The 16727-nt window shown below is 45.2% G+C and overlaps 1 protein-coding gene across 1 annotated transcript; it reads left to right on the plus strand.

Moving 5' to 3' along the window:
• The first annotated feature begins 1118 nt into the window (after positions 1-1118).
• On the plus strand, positions 1119-16110 carry ACTR5 (actin related protein 5). The gene is made up of 9 exons (XM_033914889.1): positions 1119-1509; positions 3297-3526; positions 5590-5759; positions 6422-6639; positions 8276-8458; positions 9903-10025; positions 11460-11599; positions 13868-14000; positions 15621-16110. The coding sequence occupies exons 1-9, from the start codon at positions 1123-1125 to the stop codon at positions 15888-15890; spliced, it is 1854 nt and encodes a 617-aa protein (XP_033770780.1). The 5' UTR covers positions 1119-1122; the 3' UTR covers positions 15891-16110.
• The last annotated feature ends 617 nt before the right edge of the window (positions 16111-16727 follow it).

Genomic DNA, 16727 nt, shown 5'->3' on the forward strand with positions numbered 1-16727 from the left:
ACCCTCACTGTGGATAACCGCAGGAAACCATCCCCATTTTGTTCTTTAAGGAGAGAGGGGTTACCGGACATCCAGAAAAACCCAAACATGTCCTCTTTTTAGAGGACTGTCTGGGTGCCTGGAGGGATTTCCATGAACCAGCAGTTTGTCCGGGTTTTGGAAATCTGGAGGCCCTCTGCACATGCACGGATGTCAACGTGACATCATATCCATTCATGTGCGTGACATTGCGCATAGGCCTTCCAGATGCGGCCGCAAGCTCAGAGACTGGAGGTTTGGGGGAGGGGCTAGGGCAGAACAGGGCAGGGACAGGTGGTCTCTCTTTTTTTTTTTTTTTAGAGGAAATCCTTCAACCCTAGGAAGAATCCAGGTATGAATGGGAACAACCACTGACCCTTAAGCCTAGCATGGAAGAATGCTGGTGTATAAGGACTGAGGTTGAGACAGACACTAAAGAATGACACTGGATGGTTTCCCGCGATGACAATGGCAAAATCTGTCGCCATGTCAGTATGCAATACATTTCCAATGAAGTCCCATCATAAAACAGGGCAGGGTCTTCAGTACATGGGACAGTAGCTACTGTTTGGGTTTTTGCCAGGTACTTGTGACTTGGATTGGCCTCCGTGAAGACGGAATACTGGGGCTTGATGGACCTTCGATCTGTCCCAGTATGGCAACTCTTATGTTCTAATGTGAGCCAAGTATAGGACAATCCAGCCATTGTGACATCACTGCTGAGGTTGGCTCTTATTGGTGGAATGAGGCATTATGACATCACAAGCTCAGCTCTGGAATGTTGCTACTCTTTGGGTTTCTGTCTGGTACTTGGGACTTGGGTTGGCCACTGTTGGAAACAGGATCCTGGGCTTAATGGACCATTGGTCTGACCCAGTAAGGCTAGTCTCATGTTCTTCTATTGAGAGCTTTAAGTGGGTGCCCATTCCAAGTGCAGGACTCTCGGGGTTCCAGGAGGGACTGGGAGTCCCAGGGCCGGTCCAAGATCTCCCTCCCGGAAGCGGCCAAATTGACAGCTCTGCAAAGACCCTATGCAAGAAGGACGTTTCTTAGGAACGATTTCAGGCCGGAACCAGAGAGTTGGGCGCCTCCCCTTCCGCCCGGATGCTTTTCCCGGCCGGACTACCAGAAGCCAAGATGGCCGCGCTGGCGCCTCAGGTCTACCAGTTCCGGGAGAGCCGCGCGGTGCCCGACGCGTTCCTGCGCGTGCCCCAGCTGGCGCCGCTGCTGGTCGACAACGGCTCGCTGCAGGTGCGCGCGGGCTGGGCGTGCCCGGGCGCCGAGGCGGAGCCGCGCCTGCTCTTCCGCTCCGTGGCGGCGCGCAGCCGGGGCGCGTGCCGCAGCCTGACGCAGGTGGGCAACGACATCCCGAGCCTCGAGCCGCTGCGGTGGCTCCTCAAGAGCCCCTTCGACCGCAACGTGGTGGTGAACCTGGAGCTGCAGGAGCTGCTCTTCGACTACGTCTTCCAGCACCTGGGCGTGGCCTCGCAGGTACCTGCTCCGATGGGCTGCACCATTCCTGGTGCAAAGTGGCATGCCGGGTGCATGCATGCAAAACAGCCAGGGCCAGCTCTCTCCCCCTACCCATAGATGCCATCTTTTCAGAATGATTGGGGGTACTAAACCCAGTGGAGATCATCCCACTCCCGGACACGGGCAAGTGGTTTAGTCAAGCACCCACAGAGCTGGCACCATTTCTGGTGCAAAGTGGCATGCCGGGTGCATGCATGCAAAATATCCAGGGCCAGCTCTCAATCTGGCAGATCTCTCCCCCTTAAGAACATAAGAACTGCCATCTCCGGATCATACCTTCGGTCCATCAAGTCCGGCGATCCGCACACGCGGAGGCCCAGCCAGGTGTACACCTGGCGTAATTTTAGTCACCCAGATCCCTCTATGCCTCTCGTAAGGAGATGTGCATCTAGTTTGCTTTTAAATCCTAGAAGGGTGGATTCCGCAATAACCTCCTCTAGGAGAGCATTCACCACTCGTTGCGTGAAGCAGAACTTCCTGATATTTGTCCTGGACTTGTCCCCCCTTAGCTTCAGGCCTTCCCATAGATGCCATCTTTTCAGAATGATTGGGGGTGCTAAACCCAATGGAAATCATCCCATCCCCGGACACAGTCAAGAACACAGTCTTGAGTCCATAGAAACATAGAGTTTGAACTGTATGCGTGTGTTGTGGGTTTAGCGACCTGCGTTGCTTTATGACTAGTGTTGGCCAAGTGGAACAGAGTTGGAGAAGTGAGTGGTGCCTTACTGGCTTGATGTAATCCCGGATGCAGTGTTGAAGCAGCATCCAGACAACTGCTAACTCTTTTCGCATTAAGCAACGTATGGTCTTTTTTCCCTCTCTTGCTGCCATCGTCATCGTAATAATTTTATTCTTATATACCACCATATCGAAAAAGTTCTAGGCGGTTCACAACAAAGTGAGCTAATACATAGGATACAGATAAAATACAAATTAGAATAATGGACTTAAAGACAGAAAGCATTTACAATATAATGCAGAAAATACCAGCATGGCAGGGAAAGAAGTAATACATAGAACAGATCAAATACATCAAGTTGAATATAAGGAACTTGATTGAAAAAATGAAACAGAATGCATTAAGATACCAGCCTAGCAAAGAGTTGAGTCTTTAACAATTTTCTAAAATCAAGATAGGAAGAGACCTCTGACATCAATTTTCCAAGCCATACATTCAATTTAGCGGCTTGAAATGAGAGGGTTCTCTCAAGGAACCCCTTATAATGACAGGATTTTATGGAGGGATATGAAAACGTGTGGTCTTTTTGGCGTGACTCAAAGAAAAATGAGATGCAAGATAACCTGTTAGCAAACCCGAAACTGATTTATAACAAATACAAGAAAATTTGAACAGAATTCTCGACTATCGGCAACCAGTGGAGTTTCAAATAAAAAGGAGTGATATACTCCCATTTTTTTAAACCAAAAATGAGGCGAACAGCTGTATTCTGAATCACTCTCAATTTTTAGAAAATTTTCTTGTAAGCACCTAGGTATATAATGTTACAGTAATCGCAAATACTTAAGATAGAAGACTGTACCAGTAAACGAAAGGAAGTTTCGTCGAAATACTTCTTAATGGTACGAAGCTTCCAAAGCACAGAGATACATTTCTTAAACGATAAATCCGTATGTTGTTCCGATGTGAGATGTTTATCCAGAGTCACACCCAATATTTTTATGGATTGTTCTATTTTATAGTCCAACCCATTCACGTGTAATGTTGTATCTTTAATCATCAGGGTTGTGTAGACCATCCAATTGTGGTAACAGAACCTCCATGCAATTCTCTGTATGCGAGGCAGATGATGTCGGAGCTGTTGTTCGAGTGCTATCAGGTCCCGAAAGTTTCCTATGGGATTGACAGCTTGTACAGCTTTTATCACAACAGGGAAAAGGACGCACCTTACAGCGGCTTAGTCATCTCTTCCGGCTATCAGTGTACACATGTCCTGCCAGTATTAAAGGGGAGGTGAGTTAAATTGAATTTGCCTGTCGTTTTTCGTATAGAACATTTCTGAAACTGCAATGGTGTTCTTTAAAGTGGAACGTAAGTTTAAGATTTTGGATCTGCTTTGCTACCCTCGACGGCGCAGGCTGACACGATAAATGCTACGACACCCATAGGGATTGAATGGGTGTTTGTCATACAGCACTTGCTCACGTGGCTTTATAAACGAGGCCCTAAATGTGGTTCCCCAAAAAAACACAGAAGGGGAGACAAGTCTGGTTTTCTCAGTATGAAAAGGGGAATTTTAAATTTTTTTGTCTTATCTGATTTGAATGATGTGGTTGTTTCTTGCTGTTGGGGGATCACCATTTAGACGAGGGATGTGCACAGACAAGAAATTTGGTTAGTTGGGGGGGGGGGGGGTTCACTAATTTTTTCAAGTTTTTTGTGTATGTGGGGTTTTTTTTTTTGTTTGTTTCACACATTGCCTTTAACAGGGCATTTTTTTTTTAATGCTCACTGACTAATCCCCCTCTCCTTTTTACAAAACTGTAGTGCGGTTTTTAGCGCCAACTCCGGCGGTAACAGCTCCGACGCTCATAGGAATTCTGTTACCACCCTGACCAGTTCAAAAATCAGCGCTACGGTTTTGTAATGGGGGGGATAAGATGTATTAGGGGAGGTGAAATACATTTAACACGCACAAAAGCGCGGAAGAGGATTTTAGCGCCATCCGGCGTGCTGCTCCGACCTCTATGACTGTCGGACCAGCGCATTCAGCGGTCTGGCGGCATTAAAAACCTCTTCAGCACTTTTGTAAAATGAGGGGGGCGGGGGGGGAATTTTTAAAACTCTGCACCCTCCCTTGCATAATTGCCGCTGAGGTACAGATGCTTTAGATAGGAAAGGCTGGGTTCTGCATCTTGCTCACTCAAGAGACCCAGACAGCAGCTTGACAAATCTTCCTCTCAGCAACAAATCCCTTTGTGTTATCTTGTCCCCTTGGCTGACGAATAACCGTTAGGCATGGGGCACTGACATCATCAAAGGTAATGCTTTTTAAACGATTGGCCAACCTATCAGAACGAGGAACCACAGGAATATCGAGGGCCTTCACTGTCACGCCAAACATTACAGGTTCTACATTTCCCTGTACGCTGATTCAGAATATGAGCGAATTCCACTCCGTCACCATTCTGAACCTCCTTCACATGGACCAAAAGCTTCTTGCTGTCACCCACTTCACAGTTAATAAAACCAAACTGAGCCTTCACAGCTTAGAGTAAAATGTTACTCAGTTAAGCTTGAATTTAAGAGGTTTTTAAAATTGCTTTCAGTAAAATTTGGAATGCAGTTACAGTTTACTGCTGTGTTCTGGATGAGAGAGGTGTTGATGCCAAGGTAGGACTACTGCAACTCCGCCTACCTTGGCATCAACTCATTCAGAACATTTGACTCAATCACAGCCTTCATCAGGCAATTACATTGGCTCCCAATATCATCCCAAATAATTTTCAAATCGTCTTGTATTCTACACCAGATCCTATACAGAAGCTCAGCAGCCCCTCTCATCCAGTTATTCTCTAATAACTCGACATCAAAAAGAATCCTTAAAAGCGTCCAACTAAATCTACCATCCACAAAAAAACCCCACTACAAGCAAATCTTCCACTCTATGCTAACTTATCTGGGTGTAAAAACCTGGAATGACCTACCAGAAGTTATCAGGACAGAGACAAACTACACTACATCACCTCTTTGACAATTAACAGTCCTAGTTTTTGTATAACTCCCCCTACTTCTGGGACCCCTCTCTTATTTCTCCATCCCCCCTCCCCTACGACTTTCCACCTTCCTCATTGAGCGACGCACAAATGGAAGATTAGATTAGATAAAGACGGATATTTCTCTTTAGTCCTGGTATAAATATTTTTAACGGCACAAGAACATGCATCCATAGATTGTAGTAGCATGGGGGGGGGGGGAGAATGGCAGCTCTTGGAATCAGGAAGCTTTGATCTGTGTTAGTGCTTTCACTGATGCTAGCTCATTTTACTGTGTTGGGGGGGGGGGCTGACATGCAGGCTGGAAGCAAAGAACTGCAAACGTATCAATCTGGGCGGAAGCCAAGCCGCGGTATACCTCCAGCGCCTGCTGCAGCTCAAGTATCCGGGACATTTTGCAGCCATCACCTTGAGCCGCATAGAGGAAATCCTACACGAACACAGCTATGTAGCAGAGGATTACTTTGAAGGTAGATATCGAAAGCACGTGGAGGGTTAATTCTATAAATGAGGGGCCTATTTTGAAAAAAGAAAGTAAGTACTTATCTTCCTTTATGGAATAGCAGCACAGCTAGGCTAATAGGTTTGCAGGATTTTCCTAGTGAATATGCATGAGATCTCTTTTATATAGATCTCATACATATTCATTGGGGGAAATCCTGAAAATTTGCCTGGGTGAGGACCAAAGTTAGACAACCGTAGCCTGATTGGGTTGCGGCCCTTGTGGATTGAGGTTGGCCACCTTTTAGATAAACTAATGCAGTGTCTCGCAAACATTTTGAAGCCACAGCACACTAAACTCGGGGCCACGTCTGGAGGGTGTGGCCATCGACATGATGACATCATACGCATGTTTGACATCATTGCATCGACGCTCTTCAGACAGGGCCCTGAGTTTGCTATTACTTCACTGTGGAGGTGGGGGGGGGGAGAAAGAGAGGTGCGAAGTTAGAGGCACTGGCGTCTATAAGGGAGGCACATCCTGTAGGCAGTCAGCCCGCATCTCGCGGCACACAGTTTGAGATACACCTAGCTAAAGCATAAAACCACTTTCTCAAGCCAAGTAGGCAATGTGACCAGGCCCCTAAATTGTTCTTCCTGAGAGCTAATTGAATTTTTTTTGCCTCTATAGAACTTCAGAAGTGGAGGTCCCCGGAGTACTATGAAAATAACGTGCACAAAATGCAGTTGCCCTTCTCTAACAAACTCCTGGGCAGTGCCCTCACGTCAGAAGAGAAACAGGAGAGGCGGCAGCAGCAGCTGCGCCGGCTGCAAGAGCTCAACGCTCGCCGCCGGGAGGAGAAGCTACAGCTTGATCAGGAGAGACTGGACAGGCTGCTCTTTGTGCAGGTAATAACACTTCCAGTGCAATAGGTGAGACATTCTAGACCAGGGCTGCCCAATTCCGCTCCTCGAGATCTGGCTAGCCAGGCTCCACCTCCTCCAGTTTGAAGGCATATCTATTGGTTGAACTGCCCAAATCATCTCAAACTACGCACTGAAATATTGGTTGCTAAGCAGAAATGCAATATTGGCAGTTCCATGCATAATTTCCGTTACAGAATACTAGTCTAAGGCTAACTTGTAGCGGCGTGTCGGTGATCGTGGCTAAATGCAAACGGTATGCTGACAGCATTCTGTAATTGTTGGACTGGATATGCCCTGCCCCTGCCCCTCCCACAGGCCACTGCAAACTTAAGGAATTGCGTGCTAAGGTTGTAGAATCTTGACTAGCCGCTAAAATCCTGGGGGAGCCAGTAAATTGTCCAATTTGAAAACGGCGATCGATGTTCAAACAGCTTCGCATGCAAATGAGTTTCGCGGAGGTCCGCCATAGTCCCATCCGATCAGTTGTAGGAGAAAGCGACCGACACATACGCAGAATAGCTACATTGCAGGGACGCATAAGCATCAATCATAGGCGTGCCTTTTCATAGCGCATCATTGGCACACGTCATATAAGAACATAAGAATAGCCTTACTGGGTCAGACCAATGGTCCATCAAGCCCAGTAGCCTGTTCTCACGGTGGCCAATCCGGGTCCCTAATACCTAGCCAAAACCCAAAGAGTTGTAACATTCCATTCAGAGTCTCAAAGAATAACAAGATTCCGGAATCCCAGAGTACCAAGATTCTAGAATGCTCAAAGAGTAGCAACATTCCAGAGCTGAGATTGTGATGTCATAATGGTCTCATTCCACCAATGCCTAAGAGCCAACTTCATCAGTGATGTCACAATGGCTTCACTGTCCTATACTTGGCTCACATAAGAACATAAGAATTGCCATACTGGGACAGACTGAAGGCCCATCAAGCCCAGTATCCTGTTTCCAACAGTGGCCAACCCAAGTCCCAAGTACCAGGCAGAAACCCCAAGAGTAGCAACATTCCAGAGCCAAGACTGTGATGTCATAATGCCTCATTCCACCAATGCCTAAGAACCAACTTCATCAGTGATGTCACAATGGCTTCACTGTCCTATACTTGGCTCACATAAGAACATAAGAGCTGCCATACTGGGACAGACTGAAGGCCCATCAAGCCCAGTATCCTGTTTCCAACAGTGGCCAACCCAAGTCCCAAGTACCAGGCAGAAACCCCAAGAGTAGCAACATTCCAGAGCTGAGATTGTGATGTCATAATGCCTCATTCCACCAATGCCTAAGAGCCAATCTCAGCAGTGATGTCACAATGGCTTCATTGTCCTGTACTTGTCTCACATAAGAACATAAGAATTGCCGTACTTGAACAGACCGAAGGTTCATCAAGCCCAGTATCCTGTTTCGAACAGTGGCCAACCCAGGTCCCAAGTACCTTGCTAGATCCCAAGTAGTACAACAGATTTTATGCTGCTTATCCTAGGAATAAGCAGTGGATTTCCCTAAGCCATCTCAATAATGGCTTATGGACTTCAATTTTAGGAAATTATTCAAGCCTATGAGCTTTTAATTTGCCTCAGCCTTTCATTGGGATGTTTCGGTTTCAGGAACTTCTGGAAGATGGCCATGTGGACCAGTTTCACAAAGCCCTGATGGAGCTGAACATGGATTCCGAAGAGGAACTTCAATCGTACATTCATAAGCTAAGCCTGGCTATTGAGCAAACCAAGCAGAAGATCTTACAGGCTGAAATCAATATTGAGGTTGATGTGGTGGACAGCAAGCCAGAGGTAAGCTACCTCGGTCGTTCTATTGTTTAAAGTGAGAGAAAAACAAACAACAACAGAATTACAAACCAGATCAATTTGTCAGTCTGTGGTCTGCTCCTGAGGGGGTCTCAAGAAGAGGTAAGTTATTTGTGACAGGTCAGAGCGACAGCCAGCTTCTATCCATTGAAAAATAAACAGTCGAAATTCCTAGCTGCAGCATTCCAGTATCTGTCTATTGATATTTATAATGAAAATAGATATTTTGGTGGCGTAGCCCTACATACCCAGCAGAAAGTAGGTGTACGTGATGATTTTGGTGTAGGAGACAGCCAAGAGCTAATGAAAATGACGGTGTCAGGTCAAAAGCGCGCCGGGACAAAGGCGCGCGCAGACAATTGAGCGCAGCGTGGAGGTGCGCACTGCAGAAAATTACTGTTTTTACGGCTCCGACGGGGGGAGGCGTGGGGGGGAACCCCCACACTTTACTTAATAGAGATCGCGCCGCGTTGTGGGGGCCTTGTGAAGGGTGTAGGGGGTTGTAACCCCCCACATTTTACTGAAAACTTCACTTTTTCCCTGTTTTTAGGGAAAAAGTTAAGTTTACAGTAAAATGTGGAGGCTTACAACCCCCCTAAACCCCCCCACAACGCTGGCGCGATCTCTATTAAGTAAACTGGGGGGGCTCCCCAACAAAACCCCCCATCGGAGCCCCTAAAAACTGTAATTTTCTTCGGCGCGTGCTTCCGTCTTGCGCTCAGTTGTCGGCGCGCGCCTTTGTCTTTCGCGGGGTTGTCTATGAACCGAAAATGACACTTGAGCTTAGAGCTTTGAATGGAAATTAAGCGCTGCTTTTCCAGTAATGCTTCAAATTTTCCAGATTGACATGGACTGTCTCTCAACAGATATTCTTTGCAAGTTCCCATAAAACATTTTTTTTATTCCATGAAATTCTACTGAATTTAAATGTATTTTATTGCAGTGGGGAAAGGGATTGGTTCTTGTTTACCATCTTTTTGTAGTTATACAACCACACTCATAGCAGTTTAGTCTAGTCTAGCCTTCGGTTTATATACCGGATCATCTCGTAACAGAGCTCGACTCGGTTCACAAATAATTAAAGACCAGAATACATAAAAATGAGAACATGAAAAAGAGAATGTTAAAGTGCTGTCAGTTTTGTATCTGGGGCAGTGGAAGATTAAGTGAGCACTGAGATTTGATCCCACAACCTCAGGGTGCGGAGGCAGCAGCTCTACCACTTAGCCCACTCCTCACCTCCTCAGACATTCTGATATGTACTTTGAACTGACGCCCATACGGGTGCAAGGTGTGCTATCTGAATTTTCAAAAGGGAAACTCTGTTCCATGTTTTGTTCCCGAAAATTTCTGTGCAGGCCTATGGGGTTCCATTTTTGCCCCCTGTCTGCTGGTTATAGAGAACTAATATTGTCTTCTTTGCTCTCAGACCCCTGACTTGGAACAGATAGGAGGTGAGCCATCTTTGGAGGACATAGAAAGCATGACTGAACTGGACCCGCTGTTTGCAGAGGAGCAGGTGGAAGCGGAGAAGCCGGTAGCCTCAGTACAGGTATGAGAGATGAAAAAAGCTTCAACAATACTGTGCCCAATGGAGACTGCTTATGGCTGCTGAACTCTGTGGAAGAGACTCTGGTTTCAGCGATTAGGAGCTGTTATCAGTTAAAATGAAGGGTATTCCTAGAAAAAATGATATAACCCTTCCTCGGTACAAATACCATTTGAGGAAGTTTACAAATTTAATTTTAAAAAATTACAAAATTACAGACATATAAAGTCCCCAACATATAAACAGACACGTTCAATAGACATTGAAACATAATGGCAGATAAAGGCCAAATGGCCCATCCAGAGCATCCACTATCTCCTCCTTTCCCTATTGGCTAAGGCTCTTAACATTTGCATGTCCTCTTCCTATCGGCTAAGGCTCTTTACACCTGCAATGTGAGGTCATAGAAACATGATGGCAAATAAAGGCCAAATGGCCCATCCGCAGCATCCACTGTCTCCTCCTCTCCCTATTGGCTAAGGCTCTTAACATTTGCATCTCCTCTTCCTATTGGCTAAGACTCTTTACACCTGCATTGTGAGGTCATAGAGCTTTATGGTTATAGAAACATGATGACAGATAAAGGCCAAATGGCCCATCCAGTCTGCCCTTCCGCGGGAACCATTATCTCTTTCTCCCTCTAAAAGATCCCAGGTGCCTATCCAAGGCTTTTTTGAATTCAATTCAAGATATGACTGTAACCTGAACCCTCCCTCCACCCATTTCCACTGATAGCCCATACTCTTCCCTCGTCCACTGATAACCATCATCTTACTCAGGCAACGAGCTGAACAAGGGAGACTTTCTCATAGCAACAAAAGAGAGCCCTCCCTCGCCAACAGCTTTTCCTCACCAGCTTTCTTAAGGGAGATGGTCTCTTCCAAGGACATAGCATGGCCAGAAGATATTTTGGTCTCTGCTGATGAAACTCCTTGAAAGTCAGCATCAGGACCTTTTAAAATTGCTCCCACTCACAAACTGGATGGAAGCCAGTGACATGTTTGTAGTATAGATCTCTTAACTAAAGGCTCTCGAAATGGAGGATCTTCAAAACCTTCGATGAGGTCTTTAACACTACAGAATTTTGTAGTTCATATATTTTATTTTATTAAAAAAATGTATATTCCACTTTTATCAACATTTCTAGATGGATTCCAACAAACATACATAATTTATAACAAGCAAATACATTTAAAACAACAATTACTTAATAATCTTCAAAATACTTAATGAAAAAAAAAAAATCCAGCCTTGTGTATATCTCTCAAAACAAAAACATATTCGACAAAATCTTGAAACAGTCAACATCACCAGCATTGATTCCTTCATACAGTTAATTAAGACTTATGGTTTAGGGTCTAGCTTTTAATTTTTAGTTTTGATAAATTAACCATTGATAAAGAGTGCTCATATTGCTAAATATTTTTATCCCCAAAGCCTATGTTCAACGTGGCAGAATACCACCAGATGTTTCTGGGGACGGAAAGAATTCGGGTACCAGAGATCCTCTTTCAGCCCTCTCTGATTGGGGAAGACCAGGCTGGGTTAGCGGAGACCATGCAGTATGTACTGGACAGGTGAGCACGCCAAGCTGGGGAAGGGAGAAGGGGGTTGCCGGAAGAACTGAAAATGCCTTGTATCTTATCCGGGAAGGCCTGGCAACCTCCCTAAAAATCATAATTGTTTGCCCATAAAAAGGAACTTTTAGAATAATTTCTTTTGTTCCTTTAGCTGAAAGGGTACCAGCAATGTGGCCCTTTTAATAGTAATAGAAATCTAGAAATATCCAAACCACCTGGTCATTTCCAGGTATCGCTTGTTGCCTCCTCCAAATTTTGAACTTTAAAGGGCTTAAGCAAACAGGACAAATTATTACCAGCAGAACCATCTGTAAGACCTCCTTTAAATACATTCTAAATCCTTCTAACAGTGCAAGGAAAGTTTGATAATCTGTCCTTCACCCCAGCACCCAATGTTGCCTGTAAAGATACAACAACTTGCCGTTCTTCCTTGTCCAAACAGTTCTCATCATTTTGCATCCTAGAGTCTCGATCGGCAAGCTTAATGCTATATCTCGAGTCAAATTTTCAAAACGTTGCAAAGTTTTCTCTAATCTACCAATTGCAAGCAGAACATCCTTTCAAGGATAAATCCTGCAAATTTTCTGATGATAAAGATGCAGAAAAATTCAAAGAGACTGGTACCAGCACTTTAACTGGGGACACCACCACTTCAGTTTCCAATAAAGTCTCGGAATAAAGTGAAAGCTCACCCTTCTTCCTGTTCTTCAAACTTTTGAATAATAAAAGAACAAGAGGGCATTCAGAAAAGTTGAAAGGGGACAGATTCAAAACGAATGCTAGGAAGTTCTTCTTTACCCAATGTGTGGTGGACACCTGGAATGCACTTCCAGAGGGCGTAATAGGGCAGAGTACGGTACTGGGGTTCAAGAAAGGATTGGACAATTTCCTGCTGGAAAAGGGGATAGAGGAGTATAGATAGAGGATTACTGCACAGGTCCTGGACCTGTTGGGCCGCCGCGTGAGCGGACTGTTGGGCACGATGGACCTCGGGTCTGACCCAGTGGAGGCATTGCTTATGTTCTTATGTTCTGGAGTACCAGCAGGCTGCAGGGGAGAGATAGGGCCCCTAGAAGACAGAGAAACCGGAGGACTTGTACTCCCCCCCCCCCACACACACACACACACACTTACCTGTATTCTCATTTTGAGTTGGAGCTACCAACAAGAGCCTTTCATTCTCCATGAGGCGGGGCAGGAAGAAATTGAAGCATGTCAATAGGACTGTTTGGCAGTGGCGTGTGGTGAGGGTTTTCAGGGGATTCAGTGAATCCCCAGTTCTACAGCCCAGCTCTTTAATTTTTTTTGTTTACTGCCTGCTTAACCAGTTGAACTGCATCAAACAAAAAACCCCAAGGCTCTTGGGCTTGGGATTCTCCGAACCCCCCTGAAGGCCCTGACACTACTGATCTGAATTTGATTGGCTGAGCAGCATCTACCTGTTGCCTGTTCAACCAATCAAATTCAGAGCCGTGCCCTCAGGTCTTTTAGGGGCGTGTGGTGAATCCCCTGAAGGCCTTGACCACATACTACTGCTATTTGGTTATCAAGCCGCCAGAGGAGTAGAGTTCTGTGCTCCTCGCTTCTCTTGGGCTCAGAAGGGGCTGGACTTACCACGCCCCTTTTGGCACTTGCCAGTGGACACACACTGCAGGCCGCGGGAATGATTCCATTATATCCCAGAGGGTCTTCAAACCTGGAAATAATGGACAAGGACATCTACTCAGTGCCTGCTCAACAAACTGGCAGGCTGGCTCCCTTGGAACTCTATACTTCTTTTAAATTTTCTTTTAATTATTTTTTAAAGGAATCTCAGCAGCTTATTTGGTTTACAAAACGAAAGCTGTTTTTGTCACAAATTAAGTTCTTCTTTTTGTGGGGTAAAAGCCATTGACGTTAAATAATAGTTGACAGAAAATAATAGTAAATATTAGAACTAAGGCCAGTACTGGTCAGACTTGCACGTTCTGAGTCCGTATATGCCCCGTTTGGTGGAGGAGGGGCTGGAGTGAGCTTTGATGGAGACTTCAGTAGTTGGAACCTAAGATCAGTACCGGGCAGAGCTTTGGATTCTTGCCCAGAAATATCTAAGAAGAAGAAAAAAAATTTAAATTGAATCAGGTTGGGCAGACTGGATGGACCACTCGGGTCTTTATCTGCCGTCATCTACTATGTTACTATGATATTGGTATTACCAGAAAAGACAAAGATGACCCTGGAAGCCAGAATTTGGATCTAAGTTGCCATTTCGCTGTTTGCTTGCAGGTATCCAAAGGAGGTGCAGGAGGAGCTGGTACAGAACGTGTTCCTGACAGGCGGAAATATGACGTTTCCTGGGATGAAAGCTAGAATCGAGAGGGAACTTCTGGAAATGAGGCCATTCCAATCAACATTTCAGGTAGAAGTGGGCCTGCAGATATCCTGAGTGCTTAGCCCTGAGGGTTGTTCATACTTTATTTCAGGGATCTCAAAGTCCCTCCTTGAGGGCCGCAATCCAGTCGGGTTTTCAGGATTTCCCCAATGAATTTGCATGAGATCTATTAGAATACAATGAAAGCAGTGCATGCACATAGATCTCATGCATATTCATTAGGGAAATCCTGAAAACCCGACTGGATTGCAGCCCTCAAGGAGGGACTTTGAGACCCCTGCTTTATTTGGAGAAGTTGATGACGGAGGACATGAATTTCTTGAAAGGAGGAAAATGAAAGTCTGAAAAGCCGCGATTTGTGGTGATAGTTCATTATAGATTAGCTTCTGTGGACCTAAATGCATTGAATTTTATGGGGTGGGTTCTAATGATGTTTAGACAATGAAAGGTTTGGACCAGGGGTGTCAGTCCTTCCTCGAGGGCCACAATCCAGTCGGGTTTTCAGGATTTCCTCAATGAATATGCATGAGATCTATTTGCATGCATTGCTTTCATTGTATGCTAATAGATCTCATGCATATTCATTGGGGAAAACCTGACTGGATTGCGGCCCTCGAGGAGGGACTTTGACACCCCTGGTTTGGACGATTTCCTGGAGGTGATGCCCATAGTCTGTTATTGAGAGAGACATGGGGGAAGCCACTGCTTACCCTGGATCAGTAGCATGGAATCTTGCTACTCTTTGGGGATTCCACAAAGGGGGTTTCAGGGTCACAAGGAGCGACATGGGATTGAATCCACAACCTCAGGGTGCTGAGGCTTTAGCTCTAACCACTGCACCACTCTTGAAGTCAAAATGTAGCAAAAGTGAGCCAAGTCTAGGACAATCAAACCATTGTGACATCACTGATGAGGTTGGCTCTTATTGGTGGAATGAGGCATTATGATGTCACAATACCAGCTCTGGTTATCAGAGGCTGAAACTTTTCACACTGTTTATTTATTCAATTTTCTATATTATTCTCCCAGGGGAGCTTGGAATAGTTTACATGAATTTATTCAGGTACTCAAGCATTTTTCCCTGTCTGTCCCAGTGGCCTCACAATCTATCTAATGTACCTGGGGCAATGGGGGAGATTAAGTGATTTGCCCAGGGTCACAAGGAGCAGTGAGAGATTTGAACCCACTACCTCAGGGTGCTGAGGCTGTAGCTTTAACCACAGCGTCACTCACTCTACATTTATACCATAGTCCATCCTCCTACGATTGTTCTTCCCAGTATACAGATATCACTTTGTACAGTGGCCTGTTTGAAAAGTGTCCTAGCTGAGGTTAAAGTCTCAAGCCCACCCAAAGTCTGATACAGCAGTGATGCTGTGGGCTACCATCCCTGGTAGGCCATTTCAAGACTCTCCGTCTTCAACTTAATTGACGTGTATAATGATGTACATGGTTTTAAGTATCTTTATTCTCTTTTAAACTGTTATACTTGTAGACAATTTTGTTGGTTAATCGAAAAGTTGTGCATGAAAATGATTAAACCTCGACCTAAGCTCTGCTACCATCATTGGGTTCATAGGATCAGGGCAAACTGCTGGATTTTACTTTTGTATTTTTTTTTCCTTTCACGGATTTTCTACCACACAGGTCAAACTGGCATCCAATCCCACCCTGGATGCTTGGTACGGCGCTCATGATTGGACACTGGACTACATGAACAGTGAAGAAGGCTGGATAACGAGGAAGGATTATGATGAGAAAGGAGGGGAATATTTAAAGGAGCATTGCGCCTCGGGCCCCTATATCCCCATTAGCCTCCCCAAACAAGCTCCTCGAACTCTGGCTGGGGCAGCAACGTCTGTTGAACCTACAGCAGCCAATCAGGCAACTGTGAGCAGCTCTGACGAACATGCGTAATGGGAGCCTCGGAGGGGGCAGCAGCTGAGGCTCGGCGCTGTGGGCTCCTGGTGGAAGAGCAGTAGGGGAACAAAAGTGAATATAGATATCTTCTGAAGTAGAGTGAGTTCGGCAGAAGAGCCAAGCAGAGAATACTTCCGAGTCAAAAAAAAAAAAATGTGGAAATGATGAGCAAAGTGTGTTGTTTTTATGTTGTATCAAATATATTTTTTTAAACATAGTAGAATGTGTCCCAATTGATAATGAGTTCTAGTTACAGCGATATCATTTAAAACATTATTCAAGTCAGCGTTACATTGAAGTTGGCTTGAGAAGTGGAGGTTTGTTTTTTTTTTAACCATGAAGCTCAACTGAGGTTTTTCTCCACCTCTCGAAAGCTTTTTGTGATCCATAGGTCGTCGGGATTGGTAGAGCTTGGGATGCCTTATAGCGAGGAGGGAGCTTCTGAGGTACCTTATAGGGCATGTGCTTGTGTTTGGTTGATTTTTCATGCTCGCTCCTTAATATTTTGTGCTAGGTTTCAGGATTTCCCCAATGAATATGGATGAGATGTATTTGCATGCATTTCCTCCATTGTAGGCAACTAGATCTCATGCATATTTGTTGGGGAAATCCTGAAAACTTGACTGGACTGGGGCCTTCGTTCCCCACTCCTGGGCTAAGGGTTACTGCATAAAGATACGACTGACTTTTATGCAGTCCACAAGAACACCCCCAAATAGCTAGTCGCTAACTGATTAAGTGCCAGTGTTTGTTTGTTTTGTTTAAATATTTATATTCCACATATTCTACAATTCTATGCGGATTACAAATTATTCAGGTACTCAAGCATTATTC

Source organism: Geotrypetes seraphini, chromosome 11 (genome assembly GCF_902459505.1).
Source record: "Geotrypetes seraphini chromosome 11, aGeoSer1.1, whole genome shotgun sequence".
Classification (NCBI taxonomy): Eukaryota; Metazoa; Chordata; class Amphibia; order Gymnophiona; family Dermophiidae; genus Geotrypetes; species Geotrypetes seraphini.